Here is an 18,646-nt window from a genome sequence, read left to right as displayed (position 1 = left end):
CACGTCAGACAACTTCGTATTTCCGTTAATTAAATAAGTAAGTGGTAATGTCCGAATAAATATTAGATTTATACTTTAAAATACATCGTTTTATACATAAAAGATACCTACACAAAGCGCTCGGCATCTAATAGCGGGACCAAAAACATAATTCGACGTTCAAGCGAGAAGTTTTTTTATCCCAATTTTGACGGCCAAAAATATAGGTGCCACCATTACGCGCGTGCGATGATTATGCGATAAAAGAGGGTTAGTTCCGGCTCACGTTCGGGCCATGTTTTTTGTTTTTATACCTAAAGTTGAATTAAATATGTTTTTGTTGCATGAATTGTTAATTTAAATTGTGTGGCGTGCTTGAGTATGCTCTTTTTTTTTTAAATAAACGTACTTTCGATAAACAGGTTTTGTTTTTATGAATAACTTTACCGCAACAAAAATGCTTTTCTCGCAAAAAAAATTGCGCCCTGACTTTTGCAAACTTGATTTTAGTTTGAAGCGTGCGAGAGAGCCTGTGGGTTGGAGGATGCAGGAAAGTGGCGGTGAACGCGGTGTTGCAGCACGACGAAATGTCGGCCCTGCACTCGCGCATCAAGTTCACACGTCTCCTGTACCAAGTGCTGAGCTGCCTGGGCCGCCGGGAGCACCAGGCGCTGGGCGACTGCGTGCGCCTCCTCACCGGCTGCTCCGAGATGTTGGCGTCCATGCAGAGGACCGTGCAGTGCGGGGTCCAGCCCGACGCTAACTGTGAGTCCTGCACCTGATGCTTCGTCACTAGGGATGGTTTTTTTTTTTTTTTTTTTTTTGGTGGGGTTGGGATGATACCAGAATAACTCCAAAAAATCACGCTATTACACCATACAACACGAAAATACAAATCAATGGATTATAGGACTGAAAAGCAACTAAAATCATATAATAGTCAGTGTTTGGTAATGTTTAAATAAAAAACTGATAATCTTTTAATATATTAAATTTAGATGTATTTTATTGAACATGAAGTTTGCAAGAACTTGTTTAGACCAAACGAGTAGGAAAAATCAAGTTTAATTTGATTTCATTGTCCTTGCACCTTTCATTATTAATTTTTTTTTTTTTTCCATTACTGATCATTTTTCAAACTCACAAATGCTTTCCATTTTTATTTTAATATGAGGGAAATTCTGTCCTTGACGTTTTTATTAGAAATTTTTTAAAATTAAAATTTATCATGTATCACAGACAACATATTAACTTTTTCTTGGTGAAATAAGTGTTGAGAAACAATTTATTATCATATTTGTCAAATGATGCAATTTATTTATAAATAAAAGAATTCATAAAAAATAAAAACCATATTATAGAAGTCTCCAGTTTTAAAAATCAAACTGTCTTGAAAATAAAACCATTCAATCTTGTCTAGTCATTGCAGTAGACTGACTACAGACGACTTCGAGCAGTTACAGGCATATGCACACCATGCCAAGATGTACATCATCATGTTTGTGTATTTTATTAATGGAGAAATCTAAGCCAAAGTATCTTCCCCAACAGCCACATTTAACTGGGACCTATTGTACGATTATTTAAGGGTTACGTCTTGAAATCCATCAGAAGAGCTTTTTACATTTCATGTTTTTATCACAAAGTTTGTCTGCAAATAGTTACTGAGTGTTTTTTAATAGCAGTAAATAGTCATGCAAGTGTTTCTGATTGTGATAACTTAAATGGAATTTTAAAGTTCACAAATAAATTGAATATTTCATAAATTACAGTTTTATGTAGTAAAATGACATGTTTTAAATTTAAAAATGTTAATTATTTATCTAACAGGATCTAAACCTTATCAAATTTCTTTGTAATAATATGGAACTTCTTATACCACATGCAAAAAAAAAACAATAAATATTCAACCTGTAATCTACAACAATTATTGCATTGTTTCACATTTATTTTCAAGAGACAGTTTTTGTTTTTATAGCTATTAAATATTTTAAAAAAATGTTTTCTTCTATAGTTTCATTACAAAATATTTCGTGTTGCGCACAAAATTGTTTAAAACAAACTGTAGTGTTCTCGTATGGGTATAGTTTGCCACTTGCCAGTCTGCCATCTTGAAAATTTCTGATCACTGGTATAGCAGAATAGAACACATTCTATTATAATTCTAGTCAAGAAAGGGGCAAAAAAAAAGTAATCCCCAGAACCAGACATCTTTAGAAAAGTGCTGTACATGGAAGCATTCTTTGAATGGTTCTTGCAGTAGGGAAGATTGATTTAAATTGTTTTCGTTGACATATGCCATTTCTAGTTTTCACTGTATTTCAGAGATACCAAAAGAATGAACAAGAAAGATGAATACACAAACATACAGAAAGCAAGCCAAAATCATTTGATCAATGTCAGATGTTAAACATATATAGACAGCACAGAGAATTCTGTGGAAGGAATTAGTCTGAAAAATACCACAAGAACAGTAAATACAGACAAACAACAACCTTGGACAACACAATTACAAGCAGGCAAACCAATGATGATACAAAACAGATTATCCTGACAACACAATGACAGCACAGCGATGCATAGGCTTCCTAACGCAAACAGTTGCAATGTTTCGGTAACTGTAATATGCTACCTTTATCAGGCACAAACCGATGGTGGATACTGGGAAAACAGGGGTATATATTAGTGATGTGTCATCTATTTTTTCCCCCTGATTCTCTGTTTGATTCTGGTTTTTAAAATCGGTTCTCAGTTTTAGGTTGACCTCCACAATTTCAACTATACCATAGAAGATACAGTCTGTCCTAATAAATGGCGTGTATGTTTAATATGAAATATCAGCACCCAACTTTAACATAATCGACCCACTAACAAGTCACCTAGCTTCTAGGTTGCACATTTGCTCTACGTCTCACTAGGTCGCTAGAACAGCACCGTACTGACATATTTTGGCACAGCAATATGTAGCAATACATATTGTTACGATTTATTAAAACAATAATTGTTGTGGGAAAATGGGAAAACTACTGGGTTCGTAAATGTATAGCCCAATTAAAGATTTTACTACACAGTTTTATTGATTGCGAATATTTACATCACTAACAAATAATCTTCTAAAAATGCCTAATAATCAATTACACTTAAAAATATTTATTCCCCAGTCACTCGGTTTTTACACACCACACACCTCGCTGGGCCGCACCTCTGGCGCAACTGTTACCACAGCACTCCTCGTGGACCTCCATCGCGTGACTCCGTCGCCGCCGTCGCACTTCCCTTCGCCGAGGTCCGCTCGACGCTTCGCTTGGAACTTCGCTCGGGACTCGCCGCTCCCGCGGCACTCTCGCCACCCAACTATTGCCGAGAAACTCCTTGCCCAGGAACTTCGCCGCACCCGTGGCACTATCGCCCAGACTATCGCCCCGCAACTGAACTCCACTCGCCGAGGAACTCCGACACACCCGTGACACTATCGCTCCGAAACTCCGTCGCACCCACGGCACTATTGCCCGGATAAACTCCCAACTGAACTCTCGGAGGCCGGCGTCCTGGGCTTATATAGGCCCAGGCGCCACTTCTAGAATTCAGGAGTGTGGCTGGGGCCAGTCGCGTCATCCCGCGCCGACCCGACGCCAGAAATCTTGAGACATGCGTCGGCGGCTCGCGTGGCGGCCCGTGGAACTCCCCAGCTGCAAGGTGTCAGATAACGCCTCAAAGGCAGAGCGTCGTTAGGGGAGCGGTGGAAAGGAGGGGGGGAAGCGACGACCCTTGTTATCTACGAGGCGCGCACGGCACGTCTCACGTTGCGGCGGCCACGTGGCATCAGTGGCCGAGTGGGGCTGCCAGCCAGCTCCGAACCTGCACGCGCCGCGGCCCTGCTCACGTTTGTAACAATATTAACAACTATTTTGGCTGGGTCAGTATTTAATTTAGGCACACCAATAAAAAATTGAAAAATGTAATTAATTTTTCCCCCTGTATTAAGTAAATAATAAATAATGAATAGTGAAAATTAATACTGCATTAGCAAGACACTTACAGCTATAAAAACTATATTGGAAAATGACAGCACCCATCACTTATGGAACTTATCACTGTATGTGTTAACACAGTTGAATTCTACAAGCAAAGAGATGGAATGGCAATGGCAATGGTTTATTCAATCTTTCCTTTCATGGCCAATATTTTCATGGAGAATTTTAAGCGTAAGCATTGAACATAACCAACATCCCTTCTAAAATCTGACTTTATTATGCTGACTACACTTTACTTATCTGGAAACATGGACCTGAAAAGTGAGAGAAGTTTGCATATATCCTCAAATTTCACTCACACCATCTACACAGTTCACATATGAAATGGAAACCGATGGGAGTGTTTCTTTCCCAGAAGTCTTAGTCTCCAAGGAAAACTGGAAAATCACCACTAAAGTATACAGAAAACTGACTCATATAGGCCAATAACTGCACTTCAATGCCAACCATCCAACAAGCACCAAAACAGGCCTAATTCACACTTAAATTAAAATGAGGAGAAATAATTTTGTTCTGACAAGATCCTAGGTGCTGATGAACAGAATCACTTTAAAGACGAACTCCTAGCAAATGGTTACCCACCTGGCATCATAAAACAGCACATGACAACTAACAAATCCCACATTATTCTACAAGAAATGGCTGAAAAATAATTGGTATATCTGTTATTCCATATGTCCGTGGCCTCTCAGAAAAAAAAATGGGGAAACAAACATGGACTAAAAAAAAAGTTTTCAAATAAAATTCTTGCTATCTTAAAGCATGATCACCAGAGTAAAATTACCAGAGACAAGTTTCAATGCAAGAATTTGTTTATCAGATGCTACTCCACTCATACAGGAAGAACACCCAATTAAAAGGAATCTGCATTGATTGTCAGCAATGACAACATAATCACTTAATCAGTCAACAAAGTATTGAATTAAAAAATATATGGATCCCATTAATAAAATTAGAAACTAATTTAGCACAAAAAAAATGCAATTCAACAACCCTCTCAACAAAACACCAGCCAATAATATAAGTTCTTAGGAGTCCTTTACATTGCCCAGATTATCTGTTTTGTATTATCATCGTGTTCAACTGTTGGTCGTTGTGTTGGCAAAGGTTGTTTGTCTGTTATTTCTGTTCTTGTTATAGCTGTCCCATCAGCCCACTGTTCATCTGTGCTGTGATATTTTTCAGACTTATTCCTTCCATGGAATTTTTCTGTGCTGTCTATGTCTATAACATTTGGTAGAGGCTATGTTAGCTTGCTTTCTGTGTGTTTTTGTATTCATATTTCTTGTTCATTCTTGTGGTTTCTCTATGATGTACAGTGGAAACTAGAAATGGCCTATGACCATGAAAATGATTAAGTCATATGTGGAAGTAGCAATGCAGGAAAAAAATAGGCATGAAAACAGTGAAGGAACTGGGCATCGTGTGGGTCTGGCTTTTCTGAATGTCAGGCCAGTTTCTTTTCTATTCCTTTAATTTGGGTTGATGTGTGTGTGTCTCGGTTGCTAACAATTTCACTGTTGATGAGAGATTAAAAAAATGTGAATTTATTAGGTACTTGATAGAGTAAGATTTATTTAGAGATATTATAGAATCCATTGTAAATTTGAAAATCGCATTGAAATTGCTTTATTCTGTAGCTACTGTTTGTGCACAACAGTTACGTTTTCTCATCTCTGAAGTTGAAAATTATTCAATTGTTGCAGCTGATCATCCAAGCATCATGGGTTTTGATCCACTGGTGAACCAGCGACTGCTACCTCCAACATTTCCCAGATACACAAAAATAAAATCGAGGGAGGAAGCACTAGACTACTTTGATGAATTAATAAACAGACTTAAGATTGTGTGTAAGATAACCAATCAAACATCATTTCACAGTGCTCTGGTGAGTAACCTATAGTAAAGACCGTGGTATCAGATTTTTTCCTAGGATCAGTTAAAATTTTTATCTTTGTTAATATACTATGTGCAAATTTGCAGTAATTATATGTAGGTATGTAAGTTAATTAAAAAAATTATTATTGTAGATGATAGTTACCTAAAAATCAAGATATTTCCTGCTAATAGATTAAATTTTCTCTGTCTATTCAGGTAGACAATAAATGCTCAGTTTATTGTCCAAAGTATTGAGATTTTCAGTTGTATTATTATTTTTTTTGCCTTATATTTTTGCAGGATTTTTTCATAGAATTCAGTTGCCACAGCCCATGCATCTTATCACGCTCCATTCTGCAACTGCTGTATCTTCCCGTCTTCAACAAGGTGTTTGGAACCCTTAGTTTCTCTGATGTTCTCAGAGAGGCGGCCAAGAATTTCATCTTTCCACCTGCGTTGATGCCAAAATCTACTTTGCTTGCTAACACACAGGTCTGTGCCTACATTTTTTTTATTCTGAAAGAATGTTTTTTATGTTTATTTGTCAGGCCAACTAAAAATAGTTTGTCGTCACCAAGATGGGCATTGTGTGCTTTTCTGTGTTTGTCCCTTTATTTTTGAGTCAGTTTATTATGTTAAACTGGTCAGTGCAGTGAAATCCTCTCCAAAAATACCTGGGTAAGTAGTTTTCATGATTGATATATTTGATTACCAAATAATTACTTTATCTAACCGTTGAACTCACAGACCTTGACCTTGTTACCTAATGATTTTCAAAGTTCATTACATATAAACTTTCTTAACAAAGTGTTCCTATATAGTAGTTGTTTATCATATCAGGTACTTTATTTTTTTCTCTGAGCCTGTTTTGGCAACTATTAATCCCCAGGGTGTTTAAAGGTCTATAAAGTCACGGAAAAGTAACACTACTCAAGGACTGGTCATGAATAAGATTTGAAATAAACTTTAATGTCCCTGGAGGACACAGAACCTCAAATTAAAGCAGGCTTTTGCTAACTTGCAGTTTGTATTGATGTCTGACTTAAGTTTATGGTCAGAAATAGTTGGAGACTGTCCATGTAAATCATGCAGCGCTGCCAAGTATGAAGTATTTTACTTGATAATTTTTTATATAGTCATTTGGTTATGGAACTATGGAGTGTTATTTATTTTTTAGAAACAGAGAATCTTACACTTATTGTGTGTATCAGTGTTTCATATGATATATTTATGTAGCTGGTTAGCTGTTAGCTGCATACATGCAAAATAAATATGTATGGTGTTCTCTGTGCTTACGGCACCATAATTCCAATGATGTGTTTTGATAATGTTTTGGTGACTGGAAAGTTTGCAGGGGTGGCAACAGCCAAAAGTATGTTGCGGAAGAAATTGCATTTTTTTTTGTGTAACATCTTAGCTCTTGGTATACTGCATTTGGTAGGAGTAATTTTGTGAATGGAATGGAAGTTTATGGAATGGAAGTCAAATGGAACAGAAATGTGTAACCACGGTGCTGCCATCTGTGGCGGATGGCACGAACCAAAGTTCACAAAGCCAAAGGGAAACTTTATAGTATTAACCGTTGAATGAATTTTAACAAAATGGGCAGTATTTTAGTAAAATTTCTTGTCTAAAATCATGTTCCGAAGCCAGGGTTTAGTATTTTGTCTCAAGTCCTTTTTCGCTTTTATTAGAGCCGTTTCATTGTATAGTTTAAAATTTTCCTCTGCAAATCAAATGATACGATACTTGACGTAGCTACTCCGGCAACGATTTCTAGCGGTAGGTGCGGAAACTACGTGTGATTCATGTCAAGAAAGTTAGCTGGAAACACAACTTGCATATATACTATTTAATTCTACGTTAAATTTTGTGTCTGAGTTTCCTACTGAGGTTAGATGTTGCACATCTCTGGTTAGTACTGAAAGCCTTGTTCACATTTTTTTTTTATTTCATCATATGTGCCTAAAGAAACTTTGGGTTTAGCTAATGCACTATGCACATAGTAGGAGAGGGAGCACTTGGTGAAAAGCCAGGTTGACTTCTGACTAGACCAGCGGTTTCTAAATGGTGTTCCATGGAAACCTTGGGGTTCCGTGAGTCAGGATGTATGTCATATAAAGCAGGCAGCCGATGGACATTAAACCTAATTTTAGGGCTATTTTAAATCAAACTATGAAAAAAAAATTTCATTGGTTACGTGCAATAAAGGCTTTTAATGTAAAATTATAGTTTATTTTCTATTCGAACATTACAACATGCAAACAATTAGGTATCACGGGTCTTTACCAATAATAATAATGTGTAAATAAAATAAATTTCGTTGAAATGTTCACAATTATTTGTCAAATAACTTTCTTTAGAGTTGGGGTTCCGCCAAAAGAACGTCAAACATAGGGTTCCCTGGTCAAAAAAATATTGGGAATCGCTGGACTGGACCATCAAGGCACATCTGCGTGATGCACTGAGCTGTACCTACAAGAAGGAATCGTAGAATGGCAGGAGACAACGAAGAAGTGACTACTGGCGGAAGGCTCCACTGAAACTGGGAAAAGGAAAAAAAAAAAAAAAGAGTTCTGACTGAATGGTGCTGCTTCTAGGCTGCACAGAGCCTGGGACTTGAGTGAACTCGAGACACTGAGGTGAGAGAAGAGACATTGACACTTCTGTCAACATGGGATGGAATAAAACCTTCAAGTGGTGGCTGTTAATGAACCTCTTGCACTCTGAAAATGTGTTAAATGTGGTGTTTGCGTGTTCAATAATCACATAATCAGACATGTTAGGGTACCTGCAACAGGGAAAATTTGGAAAAACAGGTAAAACTCAGTGAATCGAAAAGGTATCTTCAAAACCTGGAAAACACAGGAAAATAAAAATAATTGTCAGTAAAAAAACTGGATTTGTAATTTTTAATACAGCCTGTACCTCTAATGTTTTAAACCAGTGTGTATTTTAATCACAAATTCATGTATAGTTAAAAACCCATACATTTTCAACATTAATTAAAACTAAGAGACTCATTCAATCAATGAATCAGATGTGTTATATTTTAATGTATAGAGCACATTAAAATGTTAGTAATTCACATGTTCACAATCCTTATTATATTGTTTCAAAGTTTGAATAAAAAATATTTATGTTCAGACTGGCAATGTTTGTTGCATGGAGTGGAAGGAATAGTTAGTGCAAACCGTGTATTGTACAGGAAAAACTTTATTTGATATGTTATGTGTGTTTAAAGTGTGTCTTGATAATTATTTGAGTTATTACGGTATGTTATTGTAGAAGATTGATGAGACAGGGAAATAATTTTTGGTTGGACAGGGAAAACTCAAGGAAATTTTCTAGGGGAAGTGTGTGGGAGTACTAATGTCCTTTGCTGTTTTTTTAATTAAACTAATTCCTGGTAGCACGACTCACAGATGATGGACAGGCATCCCATGACGCCAGCTTCATGTCAACCACTGACTTTGTGGGGGGCCATCAGGAGAACTTAGCTTTAACCTGCCATTTTCATATGAATGTCACTATTTACAATTCCAACATTCTGGGTGTGAGCACTTTCACAACACAATTTAAATACCTAAGGTAAGTATTGTATTAACTATTTCAGTGTCCTGTGGGTCAAGGGCTCTCTTTGAGAATATCTCTCGCTGTTCCTGTGTCAGGCGAAGGAGTACGTGGATACGTTGCTGACACACTGTGTCCGCCCGTTCGGGAACCTCATCCAGCTGTGCGGGCACAACAGGGCCAGGCAGAGGGACAAGTTGGCACACCTTCTGGAGGACTTTGCCACCCTCCAGGACGAGGTAAGAAGCCGTACTAGCCGAGTTTACTGCGCACCAACTAATCACTGCCTACAAATAATAGGTAGTTACATTTAATAAAGGATTATTTTATTTCTGTCACGTATGAGGTTTTTTAGTTTTAACTTAGGGCTGTTTGAATGATGCAAATTGCAAACATATTGCATTATTCGTAGTGTTTATAGCATGGTTAAAATTAAATTCACGCACGTATACCATTGATTACTTTTATGTTATTTGCTCACTGTAAAATTTTTGAAGTGGGACCTTCATTTAAGTTTTATATTTAAACTGTATTGTGTTATGGACATCTTCATTTTATGTGAGTAATGCGTAGAGCTAAAGCTCCATAATCTTGGTTTCAAATTATCTGTGAATATAAATAGCCGAGGTACGAATACCCAGAATGTAGTTGAGACTGAGCCTCAAGCCCTGAGTTTCCCTCATGAAATAGTTCTCACAAGTAGAGGTCACCGAACTACCAATAATGGAAGCCATGACATGATAGAATTATTAGTACGTACCAATGCTTGAAGATTCATTAACAAGGACAAGATTATATGATGAGTTGCTATAAAATCAAAATACTACCGAAAAGCATGCCAAACACCACATAACACCAGAATGCAAGTTAATGCAACATAAAGCACCGGAATGTAGGTTATATCATGGAATTAAGTAGCATTTAACCAAAACTTTAGTCAATCATAAAAGAAGTCTTTTAATGTTTGAAAATTCTGGGAATGTAATTATTTCCGGACAAATTTTTTTTATGAAAGTGCATGTATCAAAAAAAAAAATTTTTTTATTGTGCAATTTTATCAAATAAATTTTAACCCACAAATGCTGGCTATTTTATTTTTATGATTGTATCTGTTCTAGACCTAATTATTTGAATTTTAAAATGTAGAATATAAATTTTACCCCTATTTTGATGGAGTAAGCATTAAAAAAAAAAGCTTTCATAAACTGAAAACAATAACGTCGACATTGGACTAAAAGTAAAAACATAAAATCTTGTCTCTACTCATTAAAGTACAAAAAAAATATTGTCAAAATATTCTTTTGGTACTAGTATTATCAGTGTACGATACTGTAAACTGTATTGCTGGTTGGCTGTGAGGCTTGAGGATTGATGCTCGTAACGCGTTGCAGGCGGAACGAGTGGATGCGTACCTCCACAACCTGTCGCTCAAGTCGGACACTCCACGTCCGCACCTGGCGTGTTTCGGCACGTGGATCCTCTACCACACGCTCAGGATAATGATCATGTACCTGCTGTCTGGCTTTGAGCTCGAGCTGTACAGCACCCACGAGTATCACTACATCTTCTGGTGAGCATCGTCACGTCGCCTAATAAGCTGCAGATTCACTTTATTTATTTTAATTATTTGTACTGTAGCTTTTTTTTTTTTTGTAAAGCTCGTTCACTCTAAGCTTTATACTAGCAGAATTCTCATTTATCAAAAGTCTCTGTACGGCAGAATGATCTGTTCAGTCCAGTGAAAGTTGCACTAAATACTGCAGTTTTCTTAGGCAGAATAATATGAATTTTTATTTTGATATAATTATATAAAATGTATAATAATAAATATTATTAAATGGGCTTAAAATTCCTCTGTATATTTTAGATGCATACGGTTTTGCAATATTTTGTATGATTAATATATTTTATTTTATTTTAGGTATTTTAAATACGCTTTAATCAAGAAATAATGAGTTCATGACTACAACTGAGAATCATGGAGTACATTAGCATGAATGAATAACAATCAATAAAAATAAATTTTAAAACATTTTCTGCATTTTGTAAAATTGTTAAATCAATATGTATATGTTTTGACGTGATAACATCTTATAAATCGATGAACCCGGCTACAGGCACGAAAAAGCATGACTCATTGTCACGTTCCACCTGAGCCGAGCGTGCAAGAACCGGCCAACCACCGTGCGAGAAAATCTTCTATAATATCAAACAGGTTAAGGCGGGCTTTTAACTAATTGTTCGTGATTATATTTAAACAAATTATTTAAATTAAATTTGCATAAACTGTAAATAATATTTGAAAATTAAAAAGTATGTAATTTTTCATCAATGTTTTCTTATGACGTTATCACGTAAAATTATCGTCCGTAAACCGACTTTACGGACAACCCCCTTTTTTTAAATTTGGAATTATAGAAGTAATTAACTATAATGATGCTATGGATATAACTTTGTACGTACATAATTTTTTGTGTGAAATAGCCAGGCTTAGCTGTGGAAATTGTGTTGTAGGTACCTGTATGAGTTCCTGTATGGCTGGCTGGTTTCAGCGTTGTCGAGAGCTGACAGTTTTCTTTTGGAACAAGAGGCTATAGCAGAAAATCAAAAAGGGCGTGGCTCCAAGAAGAGCAAGTCAAAGAAAAAGAAGATAAGGCCGTATGGGCGAGAAATCACAGTCTACCAGGCACTGCAGAACATGTGTGGTGGTTTCTACAAGGTAATCTCTACTAATTACAATTAGTAAGTTTATTGGAAGAGAAATAACTGCAGAAATAGTCAGTACTCGTAAACAGTAAGATCTCTACTTATGAAAAGATTAATTTCTTTGCATAGATCTTGATACCAGTTTTTCTTAGGTTTAAACTATAACAAATTTAAACAATTTTTATACCTAAAAGTGAAAATTTATTTTAGGTTTTGTAATATTTTAATCAACCTCTATTCTTTGAGTAATACAATAATACTTTAGAAGGGCACACATATACAAACATGACCTTTTAAAGAAACTGACCATCAAGTGTTACTAAATTTAGCAAGTTGCACAATGATGGAGGTAGAAAACTGATTGTTTTGGGACATGCCCTGCAATGGCACAGAAAACATTATTTTGACTTTTTTTTGTGAAACTTCAAGGCTTGGTGAGTTTTGTTTTTAATTTTTTAATTTTTTTACATTTTAACACATTCCATTATGTTTTCAGTGTAAAGTCTCATTCAATGTGAACTGTGTATATCTGCCAGCCTTCCAGTAAGAACTGTGCCATTCTGTACTCAAAGTCTTGCCCCCCCCCCCTCCCCCCCTTGTTTGTTCTTTGAAACATATTATCGGTTTGCATTGAAAGTATCTCCCCTAGAAGTGCTTGTTGCCAGGGGCGCAACAACTAAATTTCCAGGGGGGGGGGGGGGGCAATATACTTTTTTTTTTTTTTATAAAGAATCATCGATCCCCCCTATTGAAGCGGGGGGTCTGCCTCCCCCCCCCCCCCCCCCCCCTCCGGGAAAATTTGTATTTCAAGGTGGAAAATGGTGCTATTTAAGCAGTTTTAATATCTAAAAATTTATTAAACAGCACTTTCTTTGCCCCCGTTTGCCCTCACTTCAAGGTTTCAGAAGGGGGGGGGGGGGGGCAAAATACCCTTGCCCCCCCCCCCCTCCTGTTGTTGCGCCCCTGCTTGTTGCGTAACGAGCAAGGGCGTTGACGATGGCACTTGGGTCGATGACGGATGTCGCAGGCCATGGTGGGGTTCCGCCTGGACGGGAAGATCAAGCTGCCGCACCCGGAGTTCGACAACGAGCAGGTCCGCTACGAGCACAGGTTTGCGCCTTTCGCCAGCCTGCTGACGCCGCCCCCGGTGCAGTACGCCGAGTTCTGCGACATGACCTCGCTGCTCCGCTACGACCAGGCCCCCAGCAGCAACAACCTGTACATGGCCGGCTGCCAGAACTTCCACAAGGCGCGGACCCTCCTCGAGAGCATCACCAGCCCTGATCAGCAGGTGGAGTACCGCTGCTTGTTTTGTCACGGTGTCTTAGTCCTTCATTGGAATTGCTCTCTCTTTGATCAATAAAATACGTAGTTTTAATAATTTGTATATTATGTTTGGGGGTCATTAATGACTAGATTTGGTATTACTGTACTTAATTTGTGTTGTAAAAAAGTTAAGGTTATATTTTCTTTAAGTTTGTGTTACCATGATTAATAACATTAAAGGATAGGTCTGTGTGAATATTAAGTTTTTTTTAGGTTGAATCAAATATGAATACCAAGTTATTCTCGAATACGAATATTGAATTTGAATAGTTACAACGAGAATTGGAATCCCGCTTCAAATATATGTATATATTTTTTTATCAGTAAAAAATAAATATGTTAGTTTAGTGGCTTATGGGAAATTAGACATTTAGTACTGAATTGAAAGGTTGGTTAGATTATGTCAGCTACAATAATTATGTGTAAAATGTTAGTTAAAATATTTTAATTAAAAAAAAAACTGCTTTTATGCTGCTAACTTAACCTAACCAGCCTTTCACTTTAGTTTTTATTTGCCGCCTTTCATAAAACCAGCTATTATACATATTAATCCAGAACAATTTTTATGAACTGCAAAATACACCAAAATTAATTTTTTTTTTTACAAAAAAAGTTAATTTTTTAAATTCTTTATTTGCAAAAGAGTAAAGTTCTTATTTACATATTCAAACCCTAGTAACTAGGACCTAGTTATTCCTGCATTTTTTTTTGTTAATGGCAGCTGTAATTTTAACTTGTAATCTGTATCTCTGTCTGTGGCACCATAGCTCCCAAACAAAAGAACTGATTTTGTTTTAGTTTTTTTGTTTTGCACAGACTTAAGAATCATAATCTGTGACTTGCTATTTGGATGCCAGGAAAATACTTTACATTTATTTATAATTTAGATTCAATTCATAAAGTCACAGAGCATCTTCCCAACTACTAACAATCTTAACAATACTTAAAAGAGGAAGGCCTGTTAGCCCATAGTTGATATGATAAGTGATTAACTGATTATAAAAATAGTACTCTGTGTAGACGATTTTGTATCAGTGGGTACACATTGCAATGTAATTCACAAAGCTCAGTCAACAGTAGAAGAATTACATACAATTTTTGACACCCCTTTTTTCCAAAACCAAAATGTGTTGGTAATTTTTTTTATAAGTTTTACATTATTTAATTCATAAACATCAAACAAAGACAGCCTTTCTAAGTTCTTAGCCACATCTTCTTGGCATGTGACACTACTGGCAAGTGAAACAAATCTTAGATTTCGGTGGTGAATCTTGGGTTCAGGTTTTTTTTAGCATATTGCATATTTTGCAGGAAATCGATTGTGCAAAATTTAAATTATTTATATTGACTATTTTCCACAATCTACCTAACTTTTAACACTTATGTCATGTTCCTGTGATTAAAATTCATCGTTTTTGACTGACAAAAATAAATATTAAATGAAGATTAAATAATATCTAACATCTCTCTCTCTCTCTCTCTCTCTCTCTCTCTGTCTCTGTGTGTGCGCTTGCGCGTGTGTGTGTGAATATATTGACATCGTCCGGGGCTGCGTCCTAGCTCTATGCCACCACCTCCCTAACCACTCTCCTTCCTTCCTCGGCATTTGAACCGCCCACCGACGTCACGGGAGTGTGTGTGCGTGTGAGAAAGTGCCACGGACTACAGGAAAAGGGCGCAGTAGAGTCGGTGCTTCGCTCCCGTGATTATTATTAAGTGTCATGTTTGTTGTTTTCTTTAAAAAAACCCCAATTAAGTAAATTAAGGTTTTTATAACAGTATTCCCTTCAATTGTGTTCCACCTAAATATTAGCTGGCCACTATAGACGCAGACTTGCCGAAGGCCATTTGGCAGTATTATCTTTCATATTTAATATTTGATTAACTGAACTTTTATGTAATTGCAGTGCATGTAGCTTTACTTTTAAATGTGAAGAGGTGTTTGTACGTTTTATGTATTTCTTAAATCGGCCACGGCGCAGTCTAGTTGGAATAACGGTACTGACTGTTTCGGCGCGCAGCGCGACTGTCTGCTACCACGGCGGCCGTTTTTCGCCCAGTCTCTTCTCATGGCTGCCCGAGGTAGGACGTTTCCAGCACTCTGGAGACTTAAACTCTGCTTCCGCTGATCTGGTAATTCTGTGTGTGTAATTTTACATCCTAATCGCTTTCGTTCGTCCTCGGAGCTTACCTCGGTGGCTGACTGTTTAATTAAATATATTAACCCCGTTTGCGGGACTTTGAATAAACGTGAATCTTAAATCCTGGCCACGTGGTGGCCGGCCCTCATCTAAACTGATCGCGCCGCAAGGCTTTTGAACAACTTTCTTTCGTGAGTAGATGTAACGTGTTGTGCGAGCCCCCTGTTCCTACAGGGGCTAAAAAATCACAAAAGCTCCGAACTCGTGTTGTTCTTTTAATTGACCACGTATGTACCCTCATCGGCGGGCATGTGGGACGCCCTAAGAGCCCACTGCGTAGAAAATAGCGTGCCCGACGCTGAGAGTGGGCAGGAATTAGTGCTAGGTGTTTTCAGGGGGTAAAATCATGCCTCACATGGGCGACGTCACGCCCAGAGTTAGGAGTCTCACCGGGTCCACGTGCCTCACCACGTGGTGGCGCCCACTAACACACCGCCTTAAAGCAGTCCGAACAACCCCCGGCCGCGACAATATATATATGTGTGTGTATTTATATATTTAAGACAGGTTCTGGGTTTAATTCGTGGCTTGGTTGGGAGTTTTTTCTTTTAAAAAAAAAACCTTCCTTTCCGAGATTAGTGCTGGCTGTTGTGTGGTTGGTTCACCTCCGTACAGCGGAAGGCAATGGCAAACCACTGCAGACTTATCCTTCCCTGATTGGCTTTGCGTCATGTCTTCCACTCTACATTGTTATCTGGGTGGCAACTAAGCATCATCCAAAACTTGCAGTAAATACAAAAAAAATTGTGAGTTTTAATATTTTGTAATATACATAGATGAATTTTCCTAAATAAGACTGGTTTGTTTATTAATTTATTTACATATTTATATGCATAGTGTAAGATGCACATCGCACTCCTTAGGGAGATTGCAAGGAATGTGCACCATAAAAACAAAAATAAGTGACAATTCATACAAGATACACAGAACAAATACAACATAAACAGAAAAAAACAACATAGACATACAGCATCATTAAAATTAAAAAAAAATTAAAATATTAAGAACATGAAACATACAACAGAAGAATCAAGAATGTTATTAAAATAAAAGTTACAGACTAGTACTACAACAAGCATAAGTTAACAGGACATGAATGAAAAACTTGTTATCACATTGTTTAAATAATTATTTTTTATTATTGATTATAGTTTTCCAATAGATTCTGTGTACTATAACTAGTTTAGTCTGAATAGGATGTCATTGTTTATTGTTCAAGGTACATAAGGGGGTTATTAGACAGCTATGGAATAACTCTTAGGTCTATGTTATCTAATGTATACATATTTGCAATATTTGAAACAAAATTCTGTGGTGTTATATTTACGCCAAGTTCATTTTTAAAACAGGTTATTTTAGTGTTATTGTTTTTATTTTTTTATGAACTCTTGTTTATTCATAAAGATAGCACCATTTTCAATACTAAATACTACACTTGTTCAATGACACTAACTTCACTAAAACAGTGTCTTTTTGTCTGATACATGATGCCTTTTTACGATATAATAATTCGTAATAAGCACATCAAACAACTGGGAACAATACAAATAAATCAGGAAGTTTATGTGCATTTGAAAAATGTCCCAATGTCATCATGTAAAAATTAGTTGCTAATAACAGTTGCAATATAAAAAAGAATTCTATCTATTTAGTACATACATTGTAGTATGGATTGAGTTTTGATTAAATATGCTAATTAATTTCATTATTTTGGTTCTTTGGTGTTTTATGGTATGTATTAACTTGTATTTCTTTGTTATATGGTGTATTAACATACTTTTCGGTCTTATTTTGGTTTTAATGCAATTCACCATAAAATTGTGTCCCTAAAAATTATTTTTAAAACAACCGTTACAACAGTCTGAAGTATTGGTGTACACAATACACCGCTAAAATAAATAAATAATTCAATTTTCCTCGATCCATGCCACATAGTGTAATCATTTACCACTAGTTTCCAGACTTCTCTCTCTCAAAATATTTTCTAATTGTTTTCGAATGTGACAATGAGTTCATTAGAGACAGTAACTCACAACTGCATCAGGTCGACGATACTGAAGTGAAGAAGGGATCGGCCAAGAGCTATTGCAAGGATACATGGTAAACCAAAATCAGGATGGCTGTCCAGTGTTTTACCAATTTGTTTATTTGCTCTTTGCCCCTTTGATTGGCTCCTGGTAGAGTGTATAAAATTTGTCCATTACATTGCTGCATAAAATAAAAGATATATTATGTTAAGGGCAGTGTGTTTTAAAATAATTATACATGTTTGAATTGAATTGCAGGTCACTGATTTGCTGAAAGTCACAAAGACCAACTTTGTTGTCCTGAAGCTGCTGGCTGGTGGTCACAAGAAAGATTCATCCCTACCACCCGTTTTTGATTTTTCTGGTCATCGCCACTTTCCTATCATAAAACTACTGTAACATCTACAAAACGTAAAGAAATAATAAATACTATCAACTTTGCAAAATATTGAAACTAGTATGTTTTCTTAATTTTTGTTTTTTATTGTGAGGTTTTTGGATTTTAGCTGTTGTAAGCATTTCATGTGCATAAGTTTTTACATTAATCTTAATTAATACCCTCTGATGTTCAAAGTTTTGATAGCTTCATAAAAATTATGTTATAAGGGGTCTACCTACTTTAATTTGTAATTCTCTGATTCAGCCAACATATACAACCTCTGTCAACGAAAACCTGCACTGTGAATCACCAAAGGAAAACAATGCCAAAGAAAAATGTCTGGAATGGTTAGGTAACGTTTCTAAGTTTTAAGCGTTGGAACACTGTTAGAAAGTATACATTATTGCTCATGGAAAACTTTTAAGACTGTACCACTTACAGTATCTTGTGTAAGTCAAGGAGTAAAAAAGAGAAGGAAATGTTAAGCAGTCAATACAAATATAATCTGTGCTCAGCAAGTACTTTCATGATAGCCAAAGTTTA

The 18,646-nt window shown here is 36.6% G+C and overlaps 1 protein-coding gene across 1 annotated transcript in view; it reads left to right on the top strand.

Moving 5' to 3' along the window:
* The window catches only part of LOC134534197 (N-alpha-acetyltransferase 35, NatC auxiliary subunit), a 33,067-nt gene extending 14,889 nt beyond the window's left edge, over nucleotides 1-18,178 (top strand). The window contains exons 6-13 of the mRNA XM_063372399.1: nucleotides 558-744; nucleotides 5,720-5,901; nucleotides 6,192-6,383; nucleotides 9,563-9,703; nucleotides 10,856-11,034; nucleotides 11,979-12,183; nucleotides 13,198-13,461; nucleotides 17,983-18,178. Coding sequence (XP_063228469.1) covers nucleotides 558-744; nucleotides 5,720-5,901; nucleotides 6,192-6,383; nucleotides 9,563-9,703; nucleotides 10,856-11,034; nucleotides 11,979-12,183; nucleotides 13,198-13,461; nucleotides 17,983-18,123 — 1,491 coding nt within the window. The 3' untranslated portion in view covers nucleotides 18,124-18,178. The remainder of the gene's footprint in view (nucleotides 1-557; nucleotides 745-5,719; nucleotides 5,902-6,191; nucleotides 6,384-9,562; nucleotides 9,704-10,855; nucleotides 11,035-11,978; nucleotides 12,184-13,197; nucleotides 13,462-17,982) is intronic.
* Nucleotides 18,179-18,646: the final 468 nt, after the last annotated feature.

The sequence above is a fragment of the Bacillus rossius genome, chromosome 1 (assembly GCF_032445375.1).
Source record: "Bacillus rossius redtenbacheri isolate Brsri chromosome 1, Brsri_v3, whole genome shotgun sequence".
Classification (NCBI taxonomy): Eukaryota; Metazoa; Arthropoda; class Insecta; order Phasmatodea; family Bacillidae; genus Bacillus; species Bacillus rossius.
Note: the sequence above shows the minus strand (reverse complement) of the source record. Positions and strands in the feature narration are given on the sequence as shown.